The following is a 24212-nucleotide window of genomic DNA, read 5'->3' as shown; positions in this document are numbered from 1 at the left end:
AAAGCATACCAACCTTTCAGAAATCTGAGTCTTCCCGTCTAATCTCAGATATCTGTGCTGATGATGTTTTAAGAGAACCTCTAAAATATCCAGCATCATGGTAAACTGGCTAAATAATACCACTCTATCACCCTGTGAAAATATAAACATGGATTAGAAGCAAAAATGAAATCGTACTTTTGAAGCCTTGAGTATTCTAATAATTAGGAGTATTATTCCGTATCATGTGACAACTTTGCAGAAAATTCTTACCATTAAGTATCTCATGAGCAACTGCTTCCTTCACAAAAGTCTAGTAGTGATGCCTAAGATAATTTTCTTACTGTAGCTTATATATAAATTAACTTTTAAACTTAAGAGCTAAAATTCTGCTCAGTCTTGTTTTTAAACAGTTCAGTATTATTTCCCTTTCTTCAAAAAAAAATGTCACAGCAAATGTGAATAGCTATACAAGATGACTATTTTGGATGGGATGATGATCTTACAAAATAAGGTTTTACACACACACACACAACTATCAATACAGATTTAATCTAGTGATTCTACTATTTGGAGGTTCCATTAGGGGAAAAAATAGCAAGGATCAGGAAAACATGATCAAGTACCTCATGAAAATATTTAGAACCTTAGATTTTTTATAAGACTGTAAAAAACAGAAACAAAGATCACAGAAGACTGTAGGGGGCATGGTACGTGGCACAGTGGGTTAAGGCACTGGTTGTGATGATGGTGGCATCCTATCACAGAACACTAGTTCGGTTCCTTGCTGCTGCTCTGCCTATGGATCTAGCTCCCTGTGAGAACTTGAGAAAGCAACCAGAAACAGCCCCGGTACTGGGGTTCCTGCCACAGACAGGCCCAGTCCCAGGCATTGCAATTGTCTGAGTGAACCAGCTGATGGAAGATCACTGTCTCTGCCACTCTATCTTTCAAATAAAACAATTTTAAAAACATTTATTAACAACTAAAAAGCATCAAGAAAGCCAGCAAGTTAAAATTGCTTTTAGAAGTTTATTAACTGAGAAACAAAAACGAACAAACAAAAAAGAATACCATGTTTTTTCATACCTTCTGTTTTAATTCAGACAAGAGACGTCCTAAAACTCGGAATTTTCCAGAATCTAAAATCAAATTCATGTCCAACTGAAAATCATTTATGTGTCGATACTGTTTACAAAGTGCATGTAGTTCAAAGTCTGTCATAACTTCCATATCTTCAAAGATGAGGTCAGGATTAGCCTCACAATGTGTAGGTTCCTTAAAAAAGAACAAAACATAATATGCTTCAAAGGCAGAATAATAATATTGGGAGAACAAACAATGTTTAAAATTTGGTTCAAAATAATCCTATAAGGGTTCTGGGGATGAGGATAAAATAAGCATAGAGCCATCATCAAATGATAATTAGAAAATGGGTGAAAAGCACATGGGCAAAAGGTTTCAATATACATTTGTTTGTATTTCTACATATATCTGAATCATAGAAAGTTTTAAGAAAAAAAGACCACTTTCAACACAGATCTGATAGGAGAAATAAGGACAAAGTCCTCAGGAAAGATGAGGCAAAAATATCGGGAAATAGCTAAAATTATTTTGTATGTGAACATAAAATACAGTAAAGAAAATGAAAACAACAAATGTAAAAGGGAAAATGACTCATTACCCCTCCGCCACACAACATCAAAAGGACTGTTTGTAAGCAGTGGAAGATGGCCTAAGTGCGCAGGCCCCTGTTTTTTCCATGTGGATGACCAGGATGAAGCTCCTGGCTCCTTGCTTTGGATCAGCTCAGCCCTGACTGTAGTAGTGAATTTTCTTAGTCTATTCCTAACTTCCAAATAAATTAAAATTTAAGACAAACAAATGCCTCAAGAAAGTCAAGCTTAGGAGTTAGCAAGCTTTTCCTCAAAAGGGCAAGACATTAAATATTTCAAACTCTGTAGGCAAGATGGCCCATGTCACAATATTTAACTTCGTTCCCACAGTGAAAAAACAGGGAGACAACACTAATCTAACAGTGCTTAATCATGTTGTAACAAAGCAGCTACTGCCCTAAGGCTACGGTTTGCTGACTCCTAACATGTCCATCCCGCTTATTAGGTTGCCCAAAATGTCTTGAACTTTGTCTGAAAAAAAAACAAAACAAGCAAACAAACCCAGAAAAAAAAAAACCTTTTCTTAAATAGGTGGTTAAAGGAGTAACATATCTATTGGGTTGAGTCATTTGACAACCTCCTCAGTGTCTAATATGATTCATAATAACAACACAAACCAATCCTTACCTTTAGCATAAGCTGAGACATTTCCTTGAGTTTTTCAGCTGTGTAATACTGACGATGTAATAAAGGGTGATTGGCCATTTTTCTCAACTGCATCATGACATTACACATTTCTGTATTTTTTTCTGTGATTTAAAAATTGCACATTAGAAATAAGCTAAGAGCTGTTTCTTGAAATTTACCAATTTTAAAAGTTAAAACTTATGGCAAATTCTAACTTTACAAAATGAGAAAATTCCATCGTACGACAAGATAAAATGCAGTCCTAGTGCAAGATTACTTTTCTCGCATATTTGTAAGCCCCACTATACCCAGGTTGTTGATAGATTTTTTCAATCTGTTGAAAAGGCCCAAGTAAAGCTGCTCCTGCTTCTCTGACATCGTGCACAACTCAATTTGATCTCTCTTAGGTGGAAGCTGCTTGAGGACCTGAGAGAGGAAAGCAAGTTAAGATGTGCCTTCTGACGAAGAGGAGACAGACTGCTAGAACGTCACGACAACCCCAAACATGCATGTCCATTACCTCTTCTTTCACTCTTCTGAGAATAAATGGCTTTATAATTTGTTTCGCGTGTGCTATTCTCTCCTTTTCATATATACTTTGCTCATCTGCTGATTTCTAGGCAAAGCAAAAATATATTCTTTTAGAAATTATTCATTATGCCATCACAGTAGCAATTCGGTACTACACATTAAGAGACTCTTCCTCAACTAGAATAGGATTTATATTCTAAAGACTCATTTCCTTCTGGATGGATGGTACTCCACAATTGAATTCTAGTCTAAAAGCTACTTCTTGAAGCTCCACGCATATTCAGAAGCTTCATTCTATGTATCCGTGCATTCTGATGTGGTAATGAATTTGAACTGTACCAGGCTAGTGTTTAGATACTGATGTGTCACAGATTACTTTAACTCTTATGCAATGAAAACACGTGTTTTAAATAACAGGAGGAAGATGAGGTGCAAGAGCAGGAGAACAAGTGGTAGAAAATGTCCATTTCTTTGTGAAAAATGGAACCAAAAGAAAGCAAATGTAGGTTGATACAATCTAAAAATCAGAGCTTGTGCTGAGTCAAAATTAGTGTTTACAGAGAATTAAAAATGGAGTTCTAATCTAACAACAAAGAAGTTCCTCAAATCTTATTAAAGGTAGAAATATGGTTTCTGAAATCTGGTAGGCCATATCAAATGGCTGGGTCTATGTAAATAAATGTTAAAAATGCAGCTCATTTTCAGTGGAGGGGTATCATTAAACATTGTTTATTTTTTTTTAAGATTTATTTATTTATTTATTGGAAAGTCAGGTATACAGAGAGAAGAAGAGACACAGAATATTTTTCATCTGATGATTCACTCCTCAAGTGGCCGCAACAGCTAAAGTTGAGCCAGTCTGAACCCAGGAGCCAGGAGCCAGGAGCCTCCTTTGAGGCTCTCATGCGGGTGCAGGTTCCCAAGGCTTTGGGTCATCCTTGACTGCTTTCCCAGGCCACACGCAGGGAGCTGGATGGGAGAAGGGATGCCAGGATTAGAACAGGCACCCATATGGGATCCCAGCACGCTGAAGGCAAGGACTTCAGCCATTAGGCCATGGCGCCTGCCCAAGCATTCCTTAAAATGCTGTGATTTGGGGGATTGGCAGTGAAGCACACTTAGCTAATCCTCAGCCTGAGGCACTGACACCCCATATGGATGCTATATTGTGCCCCAGCTGCTTCACTTCTGATTCAGCATATGTCTTGGGAAAACAGCGGAGAATGATCTAAGTCAATGGATCCTGGCACACATGTGGGAGACATGGAAGAAGTTTCTGGCTCTTGGCTTTGGGACTGGCTTGGCTCTGGCCACTGTGGCTATTTGAGGAGTGAACAGCAGATGGAAGGCCTCCTTTCTTTGTCTTTCCTCTCTGTAATTCTACCTTTCAAATAAACAGATATACAGATAAAGATAATGTCATTTTGGAGAAACTACATTTACACAAAAACACTGTCCTGGAAAATCTACAAGTTTACAAAGACTGTAATTCTAAGCTTAATGAAGGAAAACATTAATCAAATTACTCTTTTAATTTTCCAAAAAGATTTATTTATCTACTTGAAAGGTAAAGAGAAAAGAGTTCTCCCACCCACTGATTCATTCCCTAATGGTCATAAAAGCCAAGGCTGGGCCAGGAGAAAGCCAGCAGCCAAGCCAAGAGTTTCATTTGGGTTGTGCACATGGTCACAGCAGCCCAAGTGTTCAGACCATCTTAATTGCTTTTTCAAGCACACTAGCAGGGAGTTGGATCAGAAGTGGAGCAGCTGGGTCTTGTGCTGGCACCCACGTGGGATTGTCGGTGTCTCAGGCAGCTACCTTATTCACTGTGTATTGATACTGTCCCTTAAAGAGGATTCTTCAGTGTAGTTTTAGAAATTATTTTCTACTTATGGACTTGTTATTTCAAAACATACTTTCCAGTACATTTAAGTGTTATCTAGAATTCTAGTTTGTCTAATGCTGTATTTTATCCACAAAGAAACATTATCAATAATTTCCCTGGGAAAAAAATGTTTTTAAGTGTATAGCACACATAGGGCCAGCCGTGTGAAATAAAGGGTAAAGCTGCTGCTCGTGATGCTGCCATCCCCTATGGGCACTGGCCTGAGCCACAGTTGTTTCAGTTCTGATCTAGCTTCCAGCTAATGTGCCTGGGAAAGAAGCGGAAGATGGCCCTCGTGCTTGGGCCTAGCCCAGCTGTGAATGGCTATTACGGATGTCCATCTTGGGAGTGAAGCAGCCAATGGAAGATCTCTTTTTCTGCTGCTGTCCTTCTCCCTTATATAAATGAAATTAATAAATAAAACTTAAAAAGAAAACAGGTACAGCACATAATTTCTTCACTAATACCATTATCAACCTTGTACTATTTAATCCAAAGAGATTACAGAGTTAATTGCAAAAAAGTGACGGAGAATATCTATGTATGTCTGTTTTATTATCAACAAAACACACCTCTGACACTGAACACTGAATATACCACCTTCCTAGGGATGTTAAGGTAGGAATTAAAAAACTATCTGGAAAGCTCAACCAACATTCTAGAGTACTTGTATTAGGAAAGCCAACGTCAAATTGTGCAGTCCCCATATCCTACTTTCTAGCATTTGAAAAGTGGTCAATTGTGAACTCCAACTCTATTCTGTACTAATCCAAGAAGAAATGATTATACCCAGCCTCCCCAAGTTCTGTGAGAGCAGGGTGCCATGAGCAAGGAGAAGGGAGGGGTGATAAGGCCAATGTGCCAAGCACTCAGGCAACACTCCAAGATTTCGAGCTTCCACTTACATTCTAGTAGTTTTATCACCAGACAAAAAAATGCATTTCACTTTAACATTACCAGCAGACTCTATGAATCAACTGGTATTAGGAAATATTAAAAATATAGAACCAGAGATGTACTTGACTAAAATGTATCTGTTGCTGAGAAATGGGAAATGAAGTTTCTGGGCCGTGGGCTGAGAGGGCCCCAAGTAATCATTGTCTTCATTGTGGGGAACAAAAAATACCCTATGGGAGCAGGGAATATGGGCCTCAGAAAGGGGACAAAGGTGTTTCTACTCTTTATTTGGCTGTGGCTGCTCCCAGGGCAGCGCAGGGTAGCTGACTGTGTCAGGGATGCCTTGACCCAGAGCACCAGAAGGGGCAAGCATACTAGGCTGGAAGCCACGTCAGAAACTCAGATAGTTGGCCCAGCATCAGCTTACTGCTACAGGTTCAGGAGGAACACTGCTATCCTGAACACTGAGCTCTTAGCTGAAGCATGGTTACCACCTGGCACTCTCATCCTACTTGACCGCTTGTGATAAACATGCTACGATCAAGTCTTTTCAACATATGCTTGTACAGCTAAGCTCTCCATTAATTTACCATTGTCATTCTTCAGGAAATTAGGATATTAAAATCTAAAACTTTGGATAGTGAATATGGTAGTTATCCGCTTTTCCTTCATTGTGTTTTGTCTAGTTTATAAATTGATGCAAATATGAGAATATGAATTACTTTATTTCAGACAGCCTAGGTACTACGAAAACAACAAAAAAGAAGTAACAGTAAAATGGGCTACATATAACACAAAGTAACACAGCTGCGAGAAAATACATGTGTATGCTTACTGTCTTAGAAGAAAACATTCTTCGTATTTCGCTGGTACTACTACTAAACATGTGTGGCATAACGAAATTCAACAGCGACATGAGTTCCAACAGGTTATTCTGCACAGGTGTACCCGTGAGCAGCAAGCGGTTATTTGCCTGTGAACAAAGGTAAAATTTAGATTAGTTTTATAAAAGCCACTCCCTCAGTATCCACTCTTCCCAGTAAGTGACAAAGAAAACAGTCTGTGAAGACATGCTGGTAATTTAAACAATCTGCTGTTGTCATCTTTCCCTACATAAAGCAGAATGTAAAAACCATTAGCCTTATTTTATAAGTAGGTAAGCAGTATTTTTACTTTAGTCAGGCGAAGTAAGATAAAATATATTTGATTTGTGAAGTTCACTTTGTTGAATAGGGTTGCTGTAGAACAGGGGTTGCAACTCATAAGTTATGAAGTAAGAATGGTTTCAGATTTTTAAAGGATTGTTTTAAAAAACATATTAAGGGCTCACAAAGCACCAAAAAATTAACTATCTGGCCCTTTAGAGAGAAAAACTTGCCATATCCTAGGTGGAATAAAAACACGTTAAATTCTGTAACCTAGAATGTTGTGATTTGGAAAACCGGTCAAATGCTCCCTTACGTTAATCGTCATAAGGTGTTGGTATCGGATGGAACCCATATTCTTCAGCATGTGGCCCTCATCAAAAATTGCATAATTAAGTTTCAGGCGTCGAAACAGACTACGATCATCAGAACTGCTGATTGCACAATTATACCTGTCACAGAAGACAAAAACCTCTTAAGGTTATACTTTTATGAGCTAGGACTCTAGAGAAATTTTATGCTTTCTAAAATTGTACTAATACTTAGTACCTAAGGGGCAGCACAAGACATGGGTGGCAGTCAAACTTTGATGTACTTCACTTTAATAATGACTGTTGTCTATGTTAACAAATTATAAAAGCTGTAATATGTAATTAAAGAATTGTGAAGTTTGGCTTAATTATTATTACGTGCAGTCAACTACTGCACTTCTGAGAACAGGGCAATGTTACAAATAATTGATGTATAATTTACAAATAACTTGCTATTATACACTGTGTTCAATGAATTGCTATATTATCTCCCACAGACACCCATATGATATTAGGTCATCTTTTGCTGCCTTCCCAGGAGCATTACCATTGAGCTGGATTGAAAAAAAAATTGGGGCTACTTGATATGGGATGGCAGTAGGCCAGTGCTGCAACTAGCAGCTCAACCCACTAAACCCTTTGTTTAAATATCAGACATTTTATTAAACTAGTAAAGTAGGCCAGGAAATAACAATTAATAGCTAGCAGACACACTGCAGTGTTTTATGAAGAAAAGATGAAGTTGTTGAATGAATTCAAGGGCAAATTGTTACAGAAGTCAGAAATGAAAAATAAAAATAAATAACTTATTTAAATAACCCACAGCATAAATATCAAATCATGAAACTGTCAGATATTTAAGCCAAATAGCAACTATGATTTAATAGTTAAAGTTATGCTTTTCATTTTTATTTCAGTTACATCTCAATTATTTCATTGAGAAAATGAGATTCCACTGTATTTAAGTTAGAAATACCACCATTAGTTTGGTGGAGTATTCCAAAGTTTACTTTAAGCTCGAAACTTACTATCCTTTCAGTTAGTATGTAAAATCTTCTTGCAGCCACTGTTAGTATCAGTGTTAAGCATTAATCTGCAAAATGCCCAAGTCTACTCCTCAATGTAAATTAATCCATTGTTTGGTGGACCGTTCACAATTTAAGCTTGCCCACATGGCACTGTAACTTATTTTTTTAAGGGACTGCATAAATCTTATCCCTTCCCACAAAAATTATCTCCATACTCACGTGGTCACAATTACATTATAATCCTCATATTTACTGTGAATGTTTAATCTGATTTGTTTACGTTCTTCTTGAGATCCTAGAATTTAAACACATATACTGTACACTGTCATGTATTTCAACTTTAAAGAATTTCCCAAAGTTGAAAAAAGCAAAATGGCATATTCTTACCGTAGTAACAGAGCACATTTAAAGTAGGGCACCACAAATTGACTTCCCTTAACCAGTTATCTAAGAAACAAGAGAGAAATTGAACACTAAATTTTGACAAGTTTTACTTGGAAACTATTCTTATATTATTAAATATAAGTGACACATGATTTTTCTTTCAACACTGACCCTTCACATTATATTTCCACAAATAAAAGAATTTTGCAATGCTAAAGAGATCAAAATGAAGGGCAAAGGGTAGAAGAGCAGCTACCATACTTGCAAGTGCTTCCAATTTAAGGAGATGAGGTTTTTTTCTGGTTGTGGTTGCTATATCATATGCACACCTGTTGTCTTACATCTAACCAATTAAAAAATGGGAACAGTATCTTGAGTAGAGGTTATATACTTTCTGATTCAATAAATGCTTTTTTAAACTAAAAGTAACTTATTTTCTCTTACTCTTGAAAAATGTAAAGGTACTCCAAAATCAAAACAGCTGGCCATGTATCAAATGGTCTTGATCTAAAACAATTTTTAAAAGCAAACATGGGCTTATATTTAAGTTATTTCCATTTCAGAGCTGCCAAGCAATCAAACACACACATACGAGGGATCTGCAGTTTCAGGGAAAGTGTGCATCATGAAAAAGCTACCCATGAATTAAAAAAAATTTTTGATCCAAATAAACTTACCTTTTCATTCTATTCTAGTTTTCCCACATTTAATCATACACAAAGTAGAAGATGACCACAAAAATTAATACTCATCTCCACAAAGACAGAAACATAATTCTATCTTAAAAAACACTATTAAGTAAAACAGTTGCCCCCAATAATACCAACCTATAGTTGAGGCTGGAACAACAATCAGGTGAGGCCCTTTATTACCCTCCTGAAAGAGGTATGCCAGGAAGGCAATGGCCTGAATAGTTTTCCCAAGGCCCTAGAAGGAAAATTATAAAGACAATATAGGAAATGTTAAAATAAAAAACAAGTAAATATTAGGAAGTGTAAAATGAAAAGGAATATTTATATAATATAATCACTTTTGATTTTCCACAGTGCCTGTAAGAATCTATTCTTAGTTCTCAAATGACAGAGTGGATTAATTTCCAATGACCTATAATGAGCAAGCTGGATGAATCTCAATAGCTAATTCATTTTCGTCATATTATTAACAGGATTTTTTAGACTGCATAGACAGGATGTAATTGTGATTACAACATAATTACAGTAAATATTTAATAAAAACTGGATGAAGTGCTTGTCCTATGTCTAACTGGATATGAACATACTCTTCCTCTATTATCCAGAAATTTCACCCTCAAGTATATAAACAACTGATATAAAATTTCTTGAAGTTTAATATAATAAAGTATGATTTCTGGAAAAATAGAGATTCAGAAAGACACTTAATAAAAGTGAAATGGCTAGAGTGATGCACGTAAATTTATAGACTTATTTATTGATAGGTATCTAAAGTTAAATTTTAGTAGGTAGCTATAGAAACCACAAATATAATAAAATATCAATATGTATGACAACACTGCAAGAAGTTCATAGAAAACAAAAATTAACCTGCATCCACAAACTTTTTGAAGATCTCTTATAAATATGTAACCGTATAAAATACACACAGATATTTGAATCTAACAAAGATAATAAAGAGAAATGTCACTAAGGTGAGCCTGGGCAAATACAGGCACAAGGGAAAAGCTCATGTTTTACAGCACAGCAAGGACACTTTAAAAACAATCCTGGAGACAGAACACACTTACCATTTCATCTGCCAAAATGCCATTAAGTCCATGTTTATGTACCAATGCCAGCCAATTCAAACCAACTTTCTGATAGGGCTTGAGTGATAAACTGGTAAAAGAGAGTTATCAAATAATATGGATTTACACTTCAATTAAAGTTCTGTGCTAGTTTTCCCAAGATGCACATAAAATGACAGGCCTAAGCTTGCCTTTCAACTACTAATATAAACAAGGTACATCTGCTAAAGAAAACGTACCCACAAAACAGAAACATCATCTTTTCAAGTTTTATTCTTATTGATTTCTTTTGGTAAAAATGATTACATAAAATATTCCCATACTTGGGCATAATGTAATGCCACCAAATTAAGGAATTCCATAAATGACAACAGTATTAACTGTGATAGCATATTACTAAACACTATTACATGGGAAAGCTAAACTGTATTAACTTCATAGCACATTAACAAGCTTAAAGCAGCAAGACAAAAAACATATTCAATTTGTTACTCTGTAAGGCTGATTTATGTCAATGATCTGGAGAATTCTATAGCATATATATGTATATATTTATTTATTTACATGCATGGCATGTACAAATGTAAATTTGAAATATTGAATATCAGTGAGAAGAAAGCAGCATGCAGATGCAAAAAATCTTTTATAACTTGGAAATGTACACACGAATCCTCAGAATGACTTGTTTAGAAGGCAGTATAAGAGGTGAAAATCATTCAAGTGGTTAAGAACTAAGACTAATTATAGTTTATTGAACACTTATCATATTAAGGTACAAATAGCTGAGCCTGATGCAGGAGCCTAGTGGCTAAATCCTCGCCTTCATTTGCCAGGTTGCCATTTGGGTGCAGGTTCATGGCCCAGCTGCTCCACTTCCCATCCAGCTCCCTGCTTGTGACCTGGAAAAGCATTAAAGGACAGCCCAAAGCATTGGGACCCTGTACCCCTGTGGGAGACCTGGAGGAAGCTCCTGGCTCCTGGCCTCACAGAGGCTCAGTTTTGGCTGTTGTGGTCACTTGGGGAGTGAAATAGCAGACAGAAGATCTGTCTAGCTCTCCTTCTCTCTGTAAGTATACCTTCCCAAGAAAAAACAAATAAACCTTAAAAAAAAAAAAAAGACACAGCTGTCATTTTTCAGACATTACACAATACATATTCTGTAAAGTAGCTACTCTCATAACTTTAAAATAATTTAAACCTATCTTACTCCAAAGCTTATACAAACAGTCATTTAAATGGCTTACTGTCCACATTAACATGAAAACAGAAGATAATGCTGTGCCTCCCATACTCCAATGTTTATGAATTATTTTTTATTTCCTTTTATACACATTCTGACTGAGCATACAGAAGTCTAGGCAATCCTTAAAAAATGGTTAAAAGGTCCAACTCTGACATTAAGACATCTTAACCAGAATAGGGTAAGGGAGGTAGTACTGAAAGCAGTCATCTTCATCCAAAATCTTTGAACTGAGGTATATACAATCCATAAACTATTTCTCATTTAGAAAAATCAAAAGCTTAAGTTAATATTAAGGTAATTAAAAAATTAGTCCTGATATTGAATGTCTTTATAATTTTCGAAAAACATTTTTTACCCACTATAATTTCTATGCTACTAGAAAGGTAATAATGAATAAAACATTGATATTTACCCTGCAAACCCAAAACATTTCCTACCATACCGGTGGTGAAAGTAAAGGCTAATACTGAGCATCTACCTCACTCCAACCTCTATGCTGACAACTGACATGCATTATTTTACTGACTCTCAATAAAGCAGATAATATTAATTATCTACACTGTATAAATAGGACATTTATCAGCACTCAATGAAGATAAGTAACTTGGCCTAGGTCATGTAACTAATAATCAAGCCCTTGTGCGCAGTGCTAAAGTCAGGATCCATACTTCAGCTGATACTTCAGCTCTTTTTTCTTTTTTTTTTAAGATTTATTTATTTATTTATTTATTTGAAACTCAGATATACAGAGAGGAGGAGAGACAAAGAGGAAGATCTTCCATCCTATGGTTCATTTCCCAAGCAACCGCAATGGCCAGAGCTGAGCCAATCCAAAGCCAGGAGCCAGGACCTTCCTCTGGGTCTCTCACGCAGATCCAGGGTTCCAAGGTTTGGGCCATCCTCATCTGCTTTTCCAGGCCACAGCAGGGAGCTGGATGGGAAGCAGGTCTGCTGAGATTAGAATTAGTGCCCGTGAGATCCCAGCATGTGCAAGGTACTACACTACCGCATCGGGCCCCATAGCTCAGCTCTTAATCACTAAACAAACAGAAAAGTTCTCTCTCTCTCACCAACATGAAAATTTTTATTATTTTTCCAGATTTTCCTCAATGCACTGGTCATCCTGCACATATGATGCTGACATTTCATGTAAATGATAAAACTGGTAAAGTAAGTACACTGTATTACACATAAATGCATCCGAGGGTCAACACGCTGCCTCCATGTATAACTTAACACAGTCAAGAAATATTGTTAAACAGAAATTAGTAAAATTTTCTATCACTGACATGTGTTGAGAAAAGAGCATGTTTAACACAAACAATTACACATACAATTTTAATAAGTGATGAGGAAAATATTACATAGAATTTATTTAAATGAAACTTCAATTTTCACAAAAAAGCCCTGGTAAGGTGTGTTTATTTGTGCATCACACATCTTTATTAATGTATTTGTTTTAAAAAATAAACAAGCATTAATCTGCACATGTATGTACACAGGGTTATTTCAAAAAGATCACAGAAAAATGGAATTAAAATGTAAATGTATTTGGGGGGTGGTGCTGTGGCACAGCAAGTCAAGTGGCTGCAGGGTCACCTACCTCCCATGTCAGAGCCTCTCACCTGGATACCAGCCACTGCTACTCTGTTCTGCTACTCTGTACTACTCTGTGGAGCTTGCCACTCTGCCCAGCAAGGAGCAACTGTTGAATGTTGGTTTTCTGCCACACACATGGGAGACTTGGAAAGAACTCTGGCTTCAGGTTTTGGCCTGGCTCAGTTTCAGCTATTGCAGGCATTTAGGATGGAAAATAAGTTTTCTTTCTCTTTCCCTCTTTCATTCTTACTTTCTAATAAATAAAAATAAATCTTTAAAAAGCAGCTTATTTTGCTGCAAAAATTTTGAAATTCACACAGTTTTTTTTATAATATGTATACTCTCAGCAATGTCTGAGGACCATGAAAGTTTAAGAAAAACATGTATGGAGCCCGGTACAATAGCCTTGTAGCTAGCCTTGCATGCCACCAGGATCTCACACAGGCTGCTGGTTCATGTTCTAACTGCTTCACTTTCTATCCAGCTTCCTGCCTGTGGCCTGAAAAAACAGCAGGGGATGGCCCAAAGTCTGGGATCCTGCAACTGTGTGCAAGACCCAGAAGAAGCTCCTGGCTTTGGATTAGCTCTGGCCATTGTGGTCACTTGGACAGTGAGTCAGTGGACTGAAGATTCTTCTGTGCTCTCTACGTAAATTTGACTTTTTAATCAAAATAATAAATCGTTTTTAAAAAGTATGTATTTTAAAAATACAAATTTACGCTAATTGGTTGTAACATATGTGAAAAAAAGATCAAATTCAAGGTACTGAGGAAATAACACATAAATTTGGGATCGGCCACTAGGACAGACATCCTTGTCAGACTACCTGAGTTCAACACCTTTCTACAGCTCCTGACTCCAGCTTCCTGTTGCTGCAGGCCCAGGGAGGCCGCAGCTGGCACAGTTGCTCCCTGTCAGCCGTGCAGCACATGGGATCCAAGCTGGTTTGTGGTTCTGGCCTGGCACAGCAAAAGCACAAGTTGGATAAGCATTTGGGGAGAGACCCAGTGGATGGGAGTGCACACACACTCTGTCTCTCTCTGCTTTTCAAATAAGCAATAAATTAAAAATGACTTTTTAAAAAGAGCTCTATCAGATCCACATGAATTCTGCTAAAATCAAATACCCAATTTATGAAGAGGCTTTAGTGGAAGAACGGGGAATCACTGATGCCTCAACAAGTTTACGGGGACAATAACTAAAAATCAAATCAGCGCCTACAAATGAGTCACTTGTTAGGAAAGAGCACAAATGATGTTGACGATTAAACCAGTAGTCAGATCATCCATACAACAACCATGAGAACAAAATTCATCTTGTTTATGCCTTAACTGAAAAGGACCAAGGATGAACATCAGAAACAATAGCCTAACATTTTTTAATCGGCTCAGTTTACATAATTCTGATTTTTTAAAAAGGGATCTTTCTACTCCATTGGTGTGGAAACTTTTGTGCTCAGATTAGGCACAGACAAGATATATGATTTCAATAGAAATTTTAAGCAAGTGGGATCAAGATCCTGAAACATTTTTGGAGTTGTCACATGGCTTCAGCATAACAATCCTGAAGAGCAGGCACAACCAAGATAATTAATGGCTACAAGACTGGACCTCATCCAGTCAAAGCAAAAGTATACCGCTTGAGAGCCGAGGCAAAACAATGTATATAGGATATTCAAAGCACTCTATTTATTGATTCTTTAAATGAAATTACTAGCAGACTACTTTATGCTAACAGAAATAGTCAAACCAAAACATTCACATCCTGGCACTTTGTGTTACAAATCACCAGTGTACTATGAATTTGCATAGACATCATTACCAAAAGGTGTCACAGCTCGTGTTCAGGAATAAGATACTGAACCAGCCTGTTTAGGAGAAACAACATCAAAGCAACCCTGGTAGATACATCCTCCCAAAAATCCAAAAACTAGTGAGACAGAAAACATGGTTAATCACAGTATATACTTAGCAGATGAAAAATTTCTCCAGTTAATGCAGTTTTAGATTAACTGCGAGACCTTTGGAAAAAATGGTAACAGCTAGAGTATAACAGGAGAACTAGGAAGTTTCAGAAATTTTGACTTCAAGGAATAGTAATCCTTACATTTTAAAATAAATTTTGCCTCTAAGGGGCCATATTTCTAGTGTTACATTCTCATAAATTTGAAATAGGAAACAATATTAATTTTGCCTCATGGCAAACAGTCACAAATAATGTGTTCTGTTAAGAAAAAGATGCAAGAATGGCAGATTTATCATTATGATGGTCTAACACTTTCCTACATGCTAAGAAATTCTTTCCCAAGGAAGGAAACAACTTTAATGCCTGTCCAACACACCAAGTAAAAATGGGTCAGGCAACTCTCATTTGGGCTGAGAACAAAAATCAAAACAACAAATTCCAACCCCTAAAAGTGTACTTAAATAAACTCTAATGAGATGTATATGCAGGCTTTTGGAAAATTACACTTTGGATTAGATCCAATTAGCTCTTTTGAAAAAACCAGAGCAATTTTGTTCGTCTATTTATTAATATCTCACTAAACAAAAAACCCTGAGTTTAATGGAAAGGACAGTTCATTACCTAATCACAATATTTACAAGTAACAGGGCTTTGTAAATGAATGTGGGTTTAAAAGAGAAAATTTTAAACTGATGCAATAAAGCAACTGATTTTTAAAAACCCAAATTATAAAGTAGACTCAACTGGGTAAGTCTTGCAGAGTGAAGAACTCCCCACATCCAATGCTGGAGAACAAGAAGCAGCAGCTCCAACTACACTTTTAGGAGATGAATTTGCTGATATAGTTCTTTCTATGCAACAGAGAAAAGAGCTTCTTTGTGGGCACTGCATCAGGTTTCCCTACACCATCCCATAGCACCCTAGAAGGGCACAGAGAAAATTGTAGCTTACTATTAAAGGCCAGCAATTGTTATCTTTCTTATCACTTGATTTTTAATTAATCAATGATCAGCAAATATGCTTTGATCATTAACTTAGAAAGATACCAGAAGTAAATAAAATCACCAACTGAGGTAATTAATTTTAATGAGACCTAGTGCTAATCTTATAAAAATATCATAAAAATGTTAGAAATATCCTGGACAACTTGATCTCATTTGTAAAGTTATATGACATTGCAAAGTATGAATATATGATAACTCTATTTCCTAATTTCAGAAACTTTGTTTATACCATAAGTAATATTGTAACAACTTTATACATTCTATAAAATCAAGGAGTCCAAACAATTGAGCATTTAAACTACTTAAAAAATTAACAAATAAACCTTTAAAGAAATTCCAAAACAATTTTCCCACCCCAAATGCCCAACACCATGTAAAATATGGTTGTCATAATTACAAAAGCCATTTTAGTATGTGCTGGCAGTTTGACAACTTTTAGGGTTTTTTTAAAAGAAAAAAATTTAAAAAATATTTCTGATGAGGGGGCTTGTACTGTGGCATAGTACATAAAGCCACAGTGTAAAGCCCCTATCCCATATGGGTACTGGTTTCTGTCCTGGCTGGTCCATTTGTAGCCGAGCTCCCTGCTAATCCTCTAGAAAAACAGTGGAAGAGGGTCCTTGCACCTACAGGGTTCTTAGATGAAGTTCCTGGTCAACTAAGGCACCTGGGGAGTGGAATCAGCAGACAGGTATTACCACTCTCTCTTCTCCCCCTCTCTATCAATTTCTTCTTCAATAAATTAATCTTTAAAAGAACAAATAATTCTGGTGAAGTCTTTTACCGAAAAACCACTTTACAAGAATGTGTATATTTATTCAGTTCATTTTAAAAGGTATCCAGCCTTTTCTAATGTGTTTGTAAGTCCCAAAACGTTTAATATCTAGGCTTGTGAAGTATTCTAAACATTTTGCCCAAATTATAGTGTATCTGAATCATTTCATTTAGAATTTAAAAGAAAATGGCTAAAACAGAAAAATGTTATACTGATGCAATTGGCAATGGTTGTTTGGGGCACTGGACAGGGGTAGTTAGAACCATCTTTTCAGTTTTTCTAATGATGATGCTAGGAACTCAGTAGTTTTTACACAAGGAAGACATTCCATTTCTCCCTTCTAACTTAACAATGGCTGTGAGAAAGGGGATCAGTGAAAAATAATTCCTAAACCACTTAATGAGCCATTGTAGGAAATCTTATTTTCTTCTCATATTAATTGCTGTTTCAATTCCATATCTGATAACCCTAGACACAATACAGAAGTAAGTCAAAACACTTCATGGACTTTTTACAACAGAGGTAAAAGAGTAAGTACATTCAACGAAGATCACCTTTGGTTTAGAATGGAAGGTTGTTCGATGTTCCAGCCTCCTCCATTTCCAGTGAGCATGGTTACTTGCTTGGTCAATTTATTTGAAATGTCTTCACATTTGTTCATCAGTCTTATAACCACATCCCTTTCTTGGATCAATGTTTTACAGTTCCATATTATATCTTCTGATAAGCCATTAGTTTTGGACATCTTTGTGAACTACAACATGAAAGAAAAAATATTTTAATAGTTTAGAAATAGAAAGTCATGCTCAGCTTCTTTCTTCATGAGGAAAAAGTAATTAGAATGGTAGATGTAAAAGGTTTCACAAACAATTTCTTAGGAAGTATATTTGTACTGAAATATGAATTTTGCAGCCATAGTGAATTACTGAAGTTAGTAGTATTAATAGCAGCTGGCATTATCAAAAAGATATTACTAGTTTTTCATGATGAAAACAAGCACCACTAATTAGTATAAATAGAAAAATAAGTGAACAACAACAAAGCAAAACAACTAATTGGAAAAGACAAACCACTAAGCAATAACAAAAAAGTCAACATGTAGCTTACTACACGGCTCTATGATAGGCATTTACACAAGTGTAATAACACAAATAGTAAAAATGATCTTCAGGGATGGTGATCTGGAACAGAGGTTTAAGATGCAACTCAGAGGAGAGGGGGGATGGCAGGGGTCGCATGCTGGCAGTTGGTTAAGTTGAAACCTGCAGTACTAGCATCCCATACAGGTGCCAGTTCATGTCCTGTTGATCCACTTCCAATCCAGCTCCCTGTTAATGCACTTGGGAAGGTGGGAGAGCATGACAGAGCGTGACTCAAGTGCCTGGGCCTGTGTGAATCATGTAGGAGGCCTGGGTAAAGATCCTGGCACCCAACATTGACCTAACCCAGCCTTGGCTGTTGTGGCCAGTTGGGGAGTTAATTAGCAGATAGAAGATCTGTTTTGCTCTCACTATCCCTCTAGCTCTCCCTTTTGAACAGATGAATACAACTAAAAAAAAAACAAATAAATAAAGCAGCAGTTTGGGAATGCCCAAATCCCACATCAGACTGCCCATTTTACTTTGGATTCCAGCTTGCAGTTAATGCATTCCCTGTGAAGCAGCAGATCACAGCTTAAGAACTGGCATCCGTGTCACCCACATGGGAGATCTGGACTTATTTCCAGGCTGCTGGTTTCAGCCAACTGGATCAACTGTTGTAGTTATCTGGGGAATGAACCAGCAGACAGAACTGTCTATCTATCAATATCTGTCTCTCTGCCTTCCAAAGAAATAAAAAGTTGAACATATTCTTTAAATCATTATATTCATAACATATGTATTGATAGGATTCAGGAATAGTAAATGGGCATGTCAGATGAAGCAGACAGTAAGAGGAAAATCCTACTCATTCGTAATGCTATGCTGACAACACAATGAAGGAACAACGTATTACAATCTTATTACCTAGAGATAAGCATGTGATAAGTATAATCAGAAAAAGCTGTAAAAGCAAATCTACAGTAGAAATTAGCTGGGGAAAGGTGGGAGAAAACAGGTTCATTAAATGACTTAACTATTTATGTACATACAATATAACAAAAATCAAAAGATTAACAAAAAATTACATAAGCTCAAGATTTACAATCACAAGGTTTTCATTCAGTTGGGAGCAGAGGATAGTGGACTGGCACTTAAAAAAAATGTGTAAGAATATTCTATTGTCATCTCATGTAACTCTTTTCTGAACAAAAGGAACATTTAAGAATCCTGAAGATCACTTAGCTTCACCAAAATGATTTAAGAAAAATAAATATACCATAAATTAATAATCTGAGAAGCCTAGAGCATTGGAAGTATGATCTTATTTACATGGTATGAAATATACAAATGAATACACATGAAATACACAAATGTATACATATACATGTTCAAAATATATTAACATGGTGAATAACTTTTGCAGAATTCCAGAAAAAAAAATGGACTTCAACTTCATTCTTAATATGTATTGCGTCAATTTGAAACTAAAGAAATTAATTTTCAGAAATGAAGCTAGTGTTTCAAGGGCAAAAAAGGAGGTGGGGGAAGAGGAGTGTAATTGCTCCATGGTGGATACCTGCATGAGAACAAAAGTTATCGATGAGTTCTGATTAATATCTCTTCATTAAGAACGATATTACCACTGTAAGAATTTTTTCATAGCTTCAAATGAAGTACTCATTTCTTGCCACAGTGTGTCACCCTTACTGTAAAAATGCTTTTCAATTTCTACTGGAAGAAATTGTTTAAAAGCAGCTATATCTCCTAAATTATTTAATACCTACAGATAAGCAATAATCCCAAGGGGAAAAAGTCCTAATCTTTTTCATTATTAAATTTCATGCATTTATAAAATTTTAAATGTTTAGTAATTTTAATGTTAACTTATATATATTAAAATAAACCCAGAATACAGAAATCTTAAACAAATTCAATAAGGCTGTCTTGTCTGGAAGGAAGAAATACATACAAGAATGCTTAAAGTGACAATCACATTATACAGAGATCACAAGATGATGCAAAGAAAGAAAACAGATACTGGTAGATAAGCTACACAATGAAGAGCATAAAGTTATTTGACATGAACCAAATTTGGATTATTTGGTTAACAAGAAAAAAACAACTATGCTAATTTAAGTGTTAACAGCATAGATACACAGGAAAAAAGCTTATGATTAAGTTATTCATGAATATCTCATAAATCAGTATTCATAGCACTAATTCTCTGGTTAATGTATAAGAATGTAATACAATAAAATTTGTCAGACACAGTACTGCATCCCACCATACAAAGCTAGACAAAAGTTCAATAAGTGGAGAGTAAATTAGTGCCATCAAATGTGTGTAATGTGGTAATAAAAATTCCAATTTTTTCCACTTTAGCCATACTAGTTTTGAAACCAAAGACATTTTTGGCTTGCTACATTTCCAAAGTCTACCTGATTCTTTATAATGTAGTTTTCTTACAAGTACCTGCATTATTGCTATTATGCAAGAAAGCTATTAAATAAAATAAAGTTATGGAGAGAATTTTAAACAAAGAAAAACATCCAAAAGCCCAGAGCACTGCAAATGTAAGCACACTCTCAGGCAATGCACTTACTTTCTAAGATCAAAGGTTCTTAAATAAAATGAACATATTATACTTTGCATTTCATACTCGAATTATGTCTAATATTTTCAAAACTTCAATGATCTATAATTTTTCGAAGTTTTTAAAAGTCATTGCTAACAATCTTTACATTTGAGCTGCTTAAGCAAGGCTGAAGTATGGCTACCTGTAATCATTTAATCACAATCAATACTATGGGAATTGAATTTTTAAAAACAAATCACAAAAATGCAATATATATACTTGGGTCATGGGCTAACATGCATTTTTTTGTGAAATATTTATCAATTTTTTTAAAGTTCTGCCAAATTCTCCAATTTGGATGACCAAATAAACTTCAATGAATTTTTAAGACCTGACTAGGTATTTGCAAGGTTTCTAACTATATAACACCTTACAAGGTTTATTAGAGTTTGAGTATGGGTGACATAATTAAAATATCAACTAATTGTCACAGGTATTGTTAAGTACAGCAGTTATCAAAACAAAAATTAGAATTTCATTCCTTCTGAAGCTGCCTGAGTGGCTTACCAAACTTCGCTGAATAATGAGCTATGTAGTTTTATCAAAATATGCATAATGTTGACTTATCCTCTGATTATTTTTCTGAAATATTTAAATTGTTCTATAAACCAGTCAGATTCAAAACTCTAAACTACAAAGTAGAAGCTAAAAAGTTCTAAGAAAATTCATCATATACATTCTGAACTTAAGTAGAAAGCTTAATTTTAAGACACTTTTGAAACTGTTACATAAAGTATTCAAGATCTGGAGAGTTGAATAGAATCAACAATAATCATGTGCATATTCAACTTTTACTAAGGGGCAATACCTTAGGGGATTTTAAAGTAACACATTATCTCCAAATTCATGTCAAGACTAATTTAAACTATGCCAATTAATTAGCAGGGGAAATCTACTCTCTACATGTTAAGTTGCTGAATATTTGTAAAAAACATCTGGCATATAAACTTCTGGTAAAATTGTATAATTTACTTTTCCTCTAAGATATCTGGGCAAGTAGTTACAATGACTAAACAAAGTAATGCAGATAATTGAATTCCTTTTTCAATAAGTAAGAATCCAAACAAGCCTGTGCAGCCCAACCCTGCAAAAACACAGGAGACCATTAAAGATGAAAAGAAAGAAGGAAGAAAAGAACAAGAAAGCCCTTCAGCAAATACCTTAACAACCACTCAGGCAAAACCAAACACGTTTTGAAAGGGCCTGCTTTGACAGATGTTCTCTGCAAAACCAAGGCTTCAGGCAAAGCACACGATTTTATTTTACTTTATTTTTTAAATTTGAAAATGATAACAATGTTTTTTCTGCATTTTCAATTATTCTAGTTTTTTAAAAAATGCTTTTTACAGTCGTTGTTGAGGTCCAATCAGCACTTCAAGACACTGAAGAGTACTTAGGCTCATTAAGATTTACCAGAGGTATGGGTTGGAGACTGGGTGAGGCTCCTCCCTTAATATCCCCCTTTACCCCAGATACATGAAAGAAATAATGTGGAAATAATAGTCTTACCCACTTTTCTGTAGTCCTTGAATCTTTTTACCCTAATTAACTATGTAAACACTGTCAAAAATATAATTAAAAACAAAACAACAACAACAAAAAAAAACAAAAGATTTACCACAGGTATAAAACTAACTACAATTGTAAATTTACTCCATAATTTAGAAGATAAAACTTGCTAAAAAGTGTTATTCAGGATCTGGACTCCATCCTTCAAAGCTATAGCAAATAATTCATATTGCTTTTACAACGGGGCCTATACAAAACTGAGGTAATTAAAGCCTACATTCTCAGGAGACCTGGAGCAAACTGTAAGAGTTCTTTTTGTCTGCATGAACAAAATTTGACGACTGACGTTTATAAAACTGAAAACATAGGTATTCTGGTTAAACTTTATTTACAGGAAATCAAACTCCAAAAAAAAAAAAGATCATGCAAAGTGTACTTACCAGTATTCATGCCTTCCCTTCACCTAACGCTTGAATGCTAGGCTTCCAAACTTTTCTATCTTTCCAATTAAAAATGCTGCAGCCAGTTACACTCCATAAAATGGCCGCGTTGTTTAACCAAGAAAAACATGTTAGAGGTTGAGCTGTCACTTTTAGAAGAAAAATAAACAATTTCTTCTTTTGTGATGAAGTATAAAAACACTTGGGCCGGTATTTTAAACCATGGAGATCCCCTGGATGTTGCTATTGCTCTTCAAGAAGCTGTGGTAAAGTTTTTGCCACGTTCTTGCTTTCTGCATGGTGTCTCAGCGGTCACCGATCAGAACAGGCTAGCAAACAACTCCTTCCTAAATGTAAGCTCTAATTTCTTCTTCTGCAGTGAAATGAACCAAGTTTCTGTGCAAAAGAATGAGTGACAGTATTCCCAGCCAATCAGCTTGGGTTTTTGCAGGGAAATCACTCTTAATTCATTCAAAATTAGGTCATATGACACTATCTGAAATACTATTGGCTTGCAAGGAAAGTAATGTTTGACTCTACATGGGGTAAGGCCACCCATCTATGCTTCCCTGGGCTGAAGGCAACTTGACTATAAACGTTACTGTGAATTCAGCACACACACAAAGGAGGGGAAAAGAATGGAGCCTTACCAAAGCTTCCCAACTGTTAAAGGGCCGGAGCTCTGTTATCTTCTGAGCCTTTTTCTGAGAACACTGGGGAATCAAAGTAAGTTCACCAATTGAAGCATCTTGAAGGAAGTGAAGAATTTTACCCTTATATCCATCCTCCATCACTTCTTCACCACTACTATAGTCTTCATCTAGGGAACTACCGACATCAGAGCCTGAATCATACTCAGAGTCGTCAACGACTTTTTTTGGATTAAATACATGTTTTTTACGCTTCTTGTTAAAACCATTTTGTGGTTTCATGGAAAATTTCTGTTTCAGTTTTGTTTTAGTTGGATTTTTAGGATAATTCTGACCCCTTGAAGAAACTTCTTTTCCATTTGGAACCTCATTTTGTGAAGAATATTGTGAATCTGTGTATAAGAAAAGACAAAACGGCAACTAAGTGACAAAATGGAAATTAAGAATATGGCTTCAAGAAAAATACTGAAACATTTACATAATCCTTCTGAATACAGAATTCAGCCATACTTTATTGTTAAATCTTGATCTACTTTATAAGAAATCTCCTAAGGGAAAATTTCAAGTTAAAATGGTTTCAAATTAAGTTGATAATTTATTTTTTAAAATTATTTAAATATAAATCTCCATTTTTAAACAATGATTCTGACTGCAAATCCAAAGATATTCCAATGCTCCTTACAAGCCTCACCCCCATGTAAAACACACCTCCTGTGAAGCTTACTAATAAAAACTGTTCTACAATCCATAACCATATAGCCATCATTGTCATCACTAAGTCATCATTGCCTAAAAAATTATTTAAGCATACCATAAAAAATAGCTATTTTATTAATGACTAGTCACAGAATTGTAGCATGCCTGTAAGTCAGTTATTGTTAGCTTCATGTACTAGGAAAACAAATAATAAAGCACTTATGAATCGTGGCTCTTTGTATCCACGGAGTCTAAATCCATGGATTTGATCACAGATTTTTTAAGAATCAGTAAATACCAAAGGTGTATATTACTGAACACATACAAACTACTTACAATGCAATTATGTACATGGCATGAACAATATTTGGGTATTCAAGTAATATAAA

The 24212-nt window shown here is 35.7% G+C and overlaps 1 protein-coding gene across 3 annotated transcripts in view; it reads right to left on the bottom strand.

The window, feature by feature from the left end:
• Nucleotides 1–24212, bottom strand: part of SMARCAD1 (SWI/SNF-related, matrix-associated actin-dependent regulator of chromatin, subfamily a, containing DEAD/H box 1) — a 66068-nt gene that overhangs the window by 7441 nt on the left and 34415 nt on the right. For all 3 annotated transcript variants that reach the window (XM_040967370.1, XM_040967369.1, XM_040967368.1), the window contains 13 exons: nt 23128–23519; nt 17366–17565; nt 10226–10316; nt 9291–9390; nt 8467–8526; nt 8299–8374; nt 7057–7192; nt 6431–6568; nt 2803–2898; nt 2591–2708; nt 2283–2404; nt 1069–1257; nt 14–132 (listed from right to left, as the gene is read on the bottom strand). In XM_040967370.1, coding sequence (XP_040823304.1) covers nt 14–132; nt 1069–1257; nt 2283–2404; nt 2591–2708; nt 2803–2898; nt 6431–6568; nt 7057–7192; nt 8299–8374; nt 8467–8526; nt 9291–9390; nt 10226–10316; nt 17366–17565; nt 23128–23519 — 1837 coding nt within the window. The remainder of the gene's footprint in view (nt 1–13; nt 133–1068; nt 1258–2282; nt 2405–2590; nt 2709–2802; nt 2899–6430; nt 6569–7056; nt 7193–8298; nt 8375–8466; nt 8527–9290; nt 9391–10225; nt 10317–17365; nt 17566–23127; nt 23520–24212) is intronic.

Source organism: Ochotona curzoniae, unplaced genomic scaffold, assembly GCF_017591425.1.
Source record: "Ochotona curzoniae isolate NIBS_2020 unplaced genomic scaffold, NIBS_Ocur_1.0 scaffold_4506, whole genome shotgun sequence".
NCBI lineage: Eukaryota > Metazoa > Chordata > Mammalia > Lagomorpha > Ochotonidae > Ochotona > Ochotona curzoniae.
The sequence above is the reverse complement of the archived record's forward strand: the minus strand, read 5'-3'. Positions and strand labels throughout refer to the sequence as shown.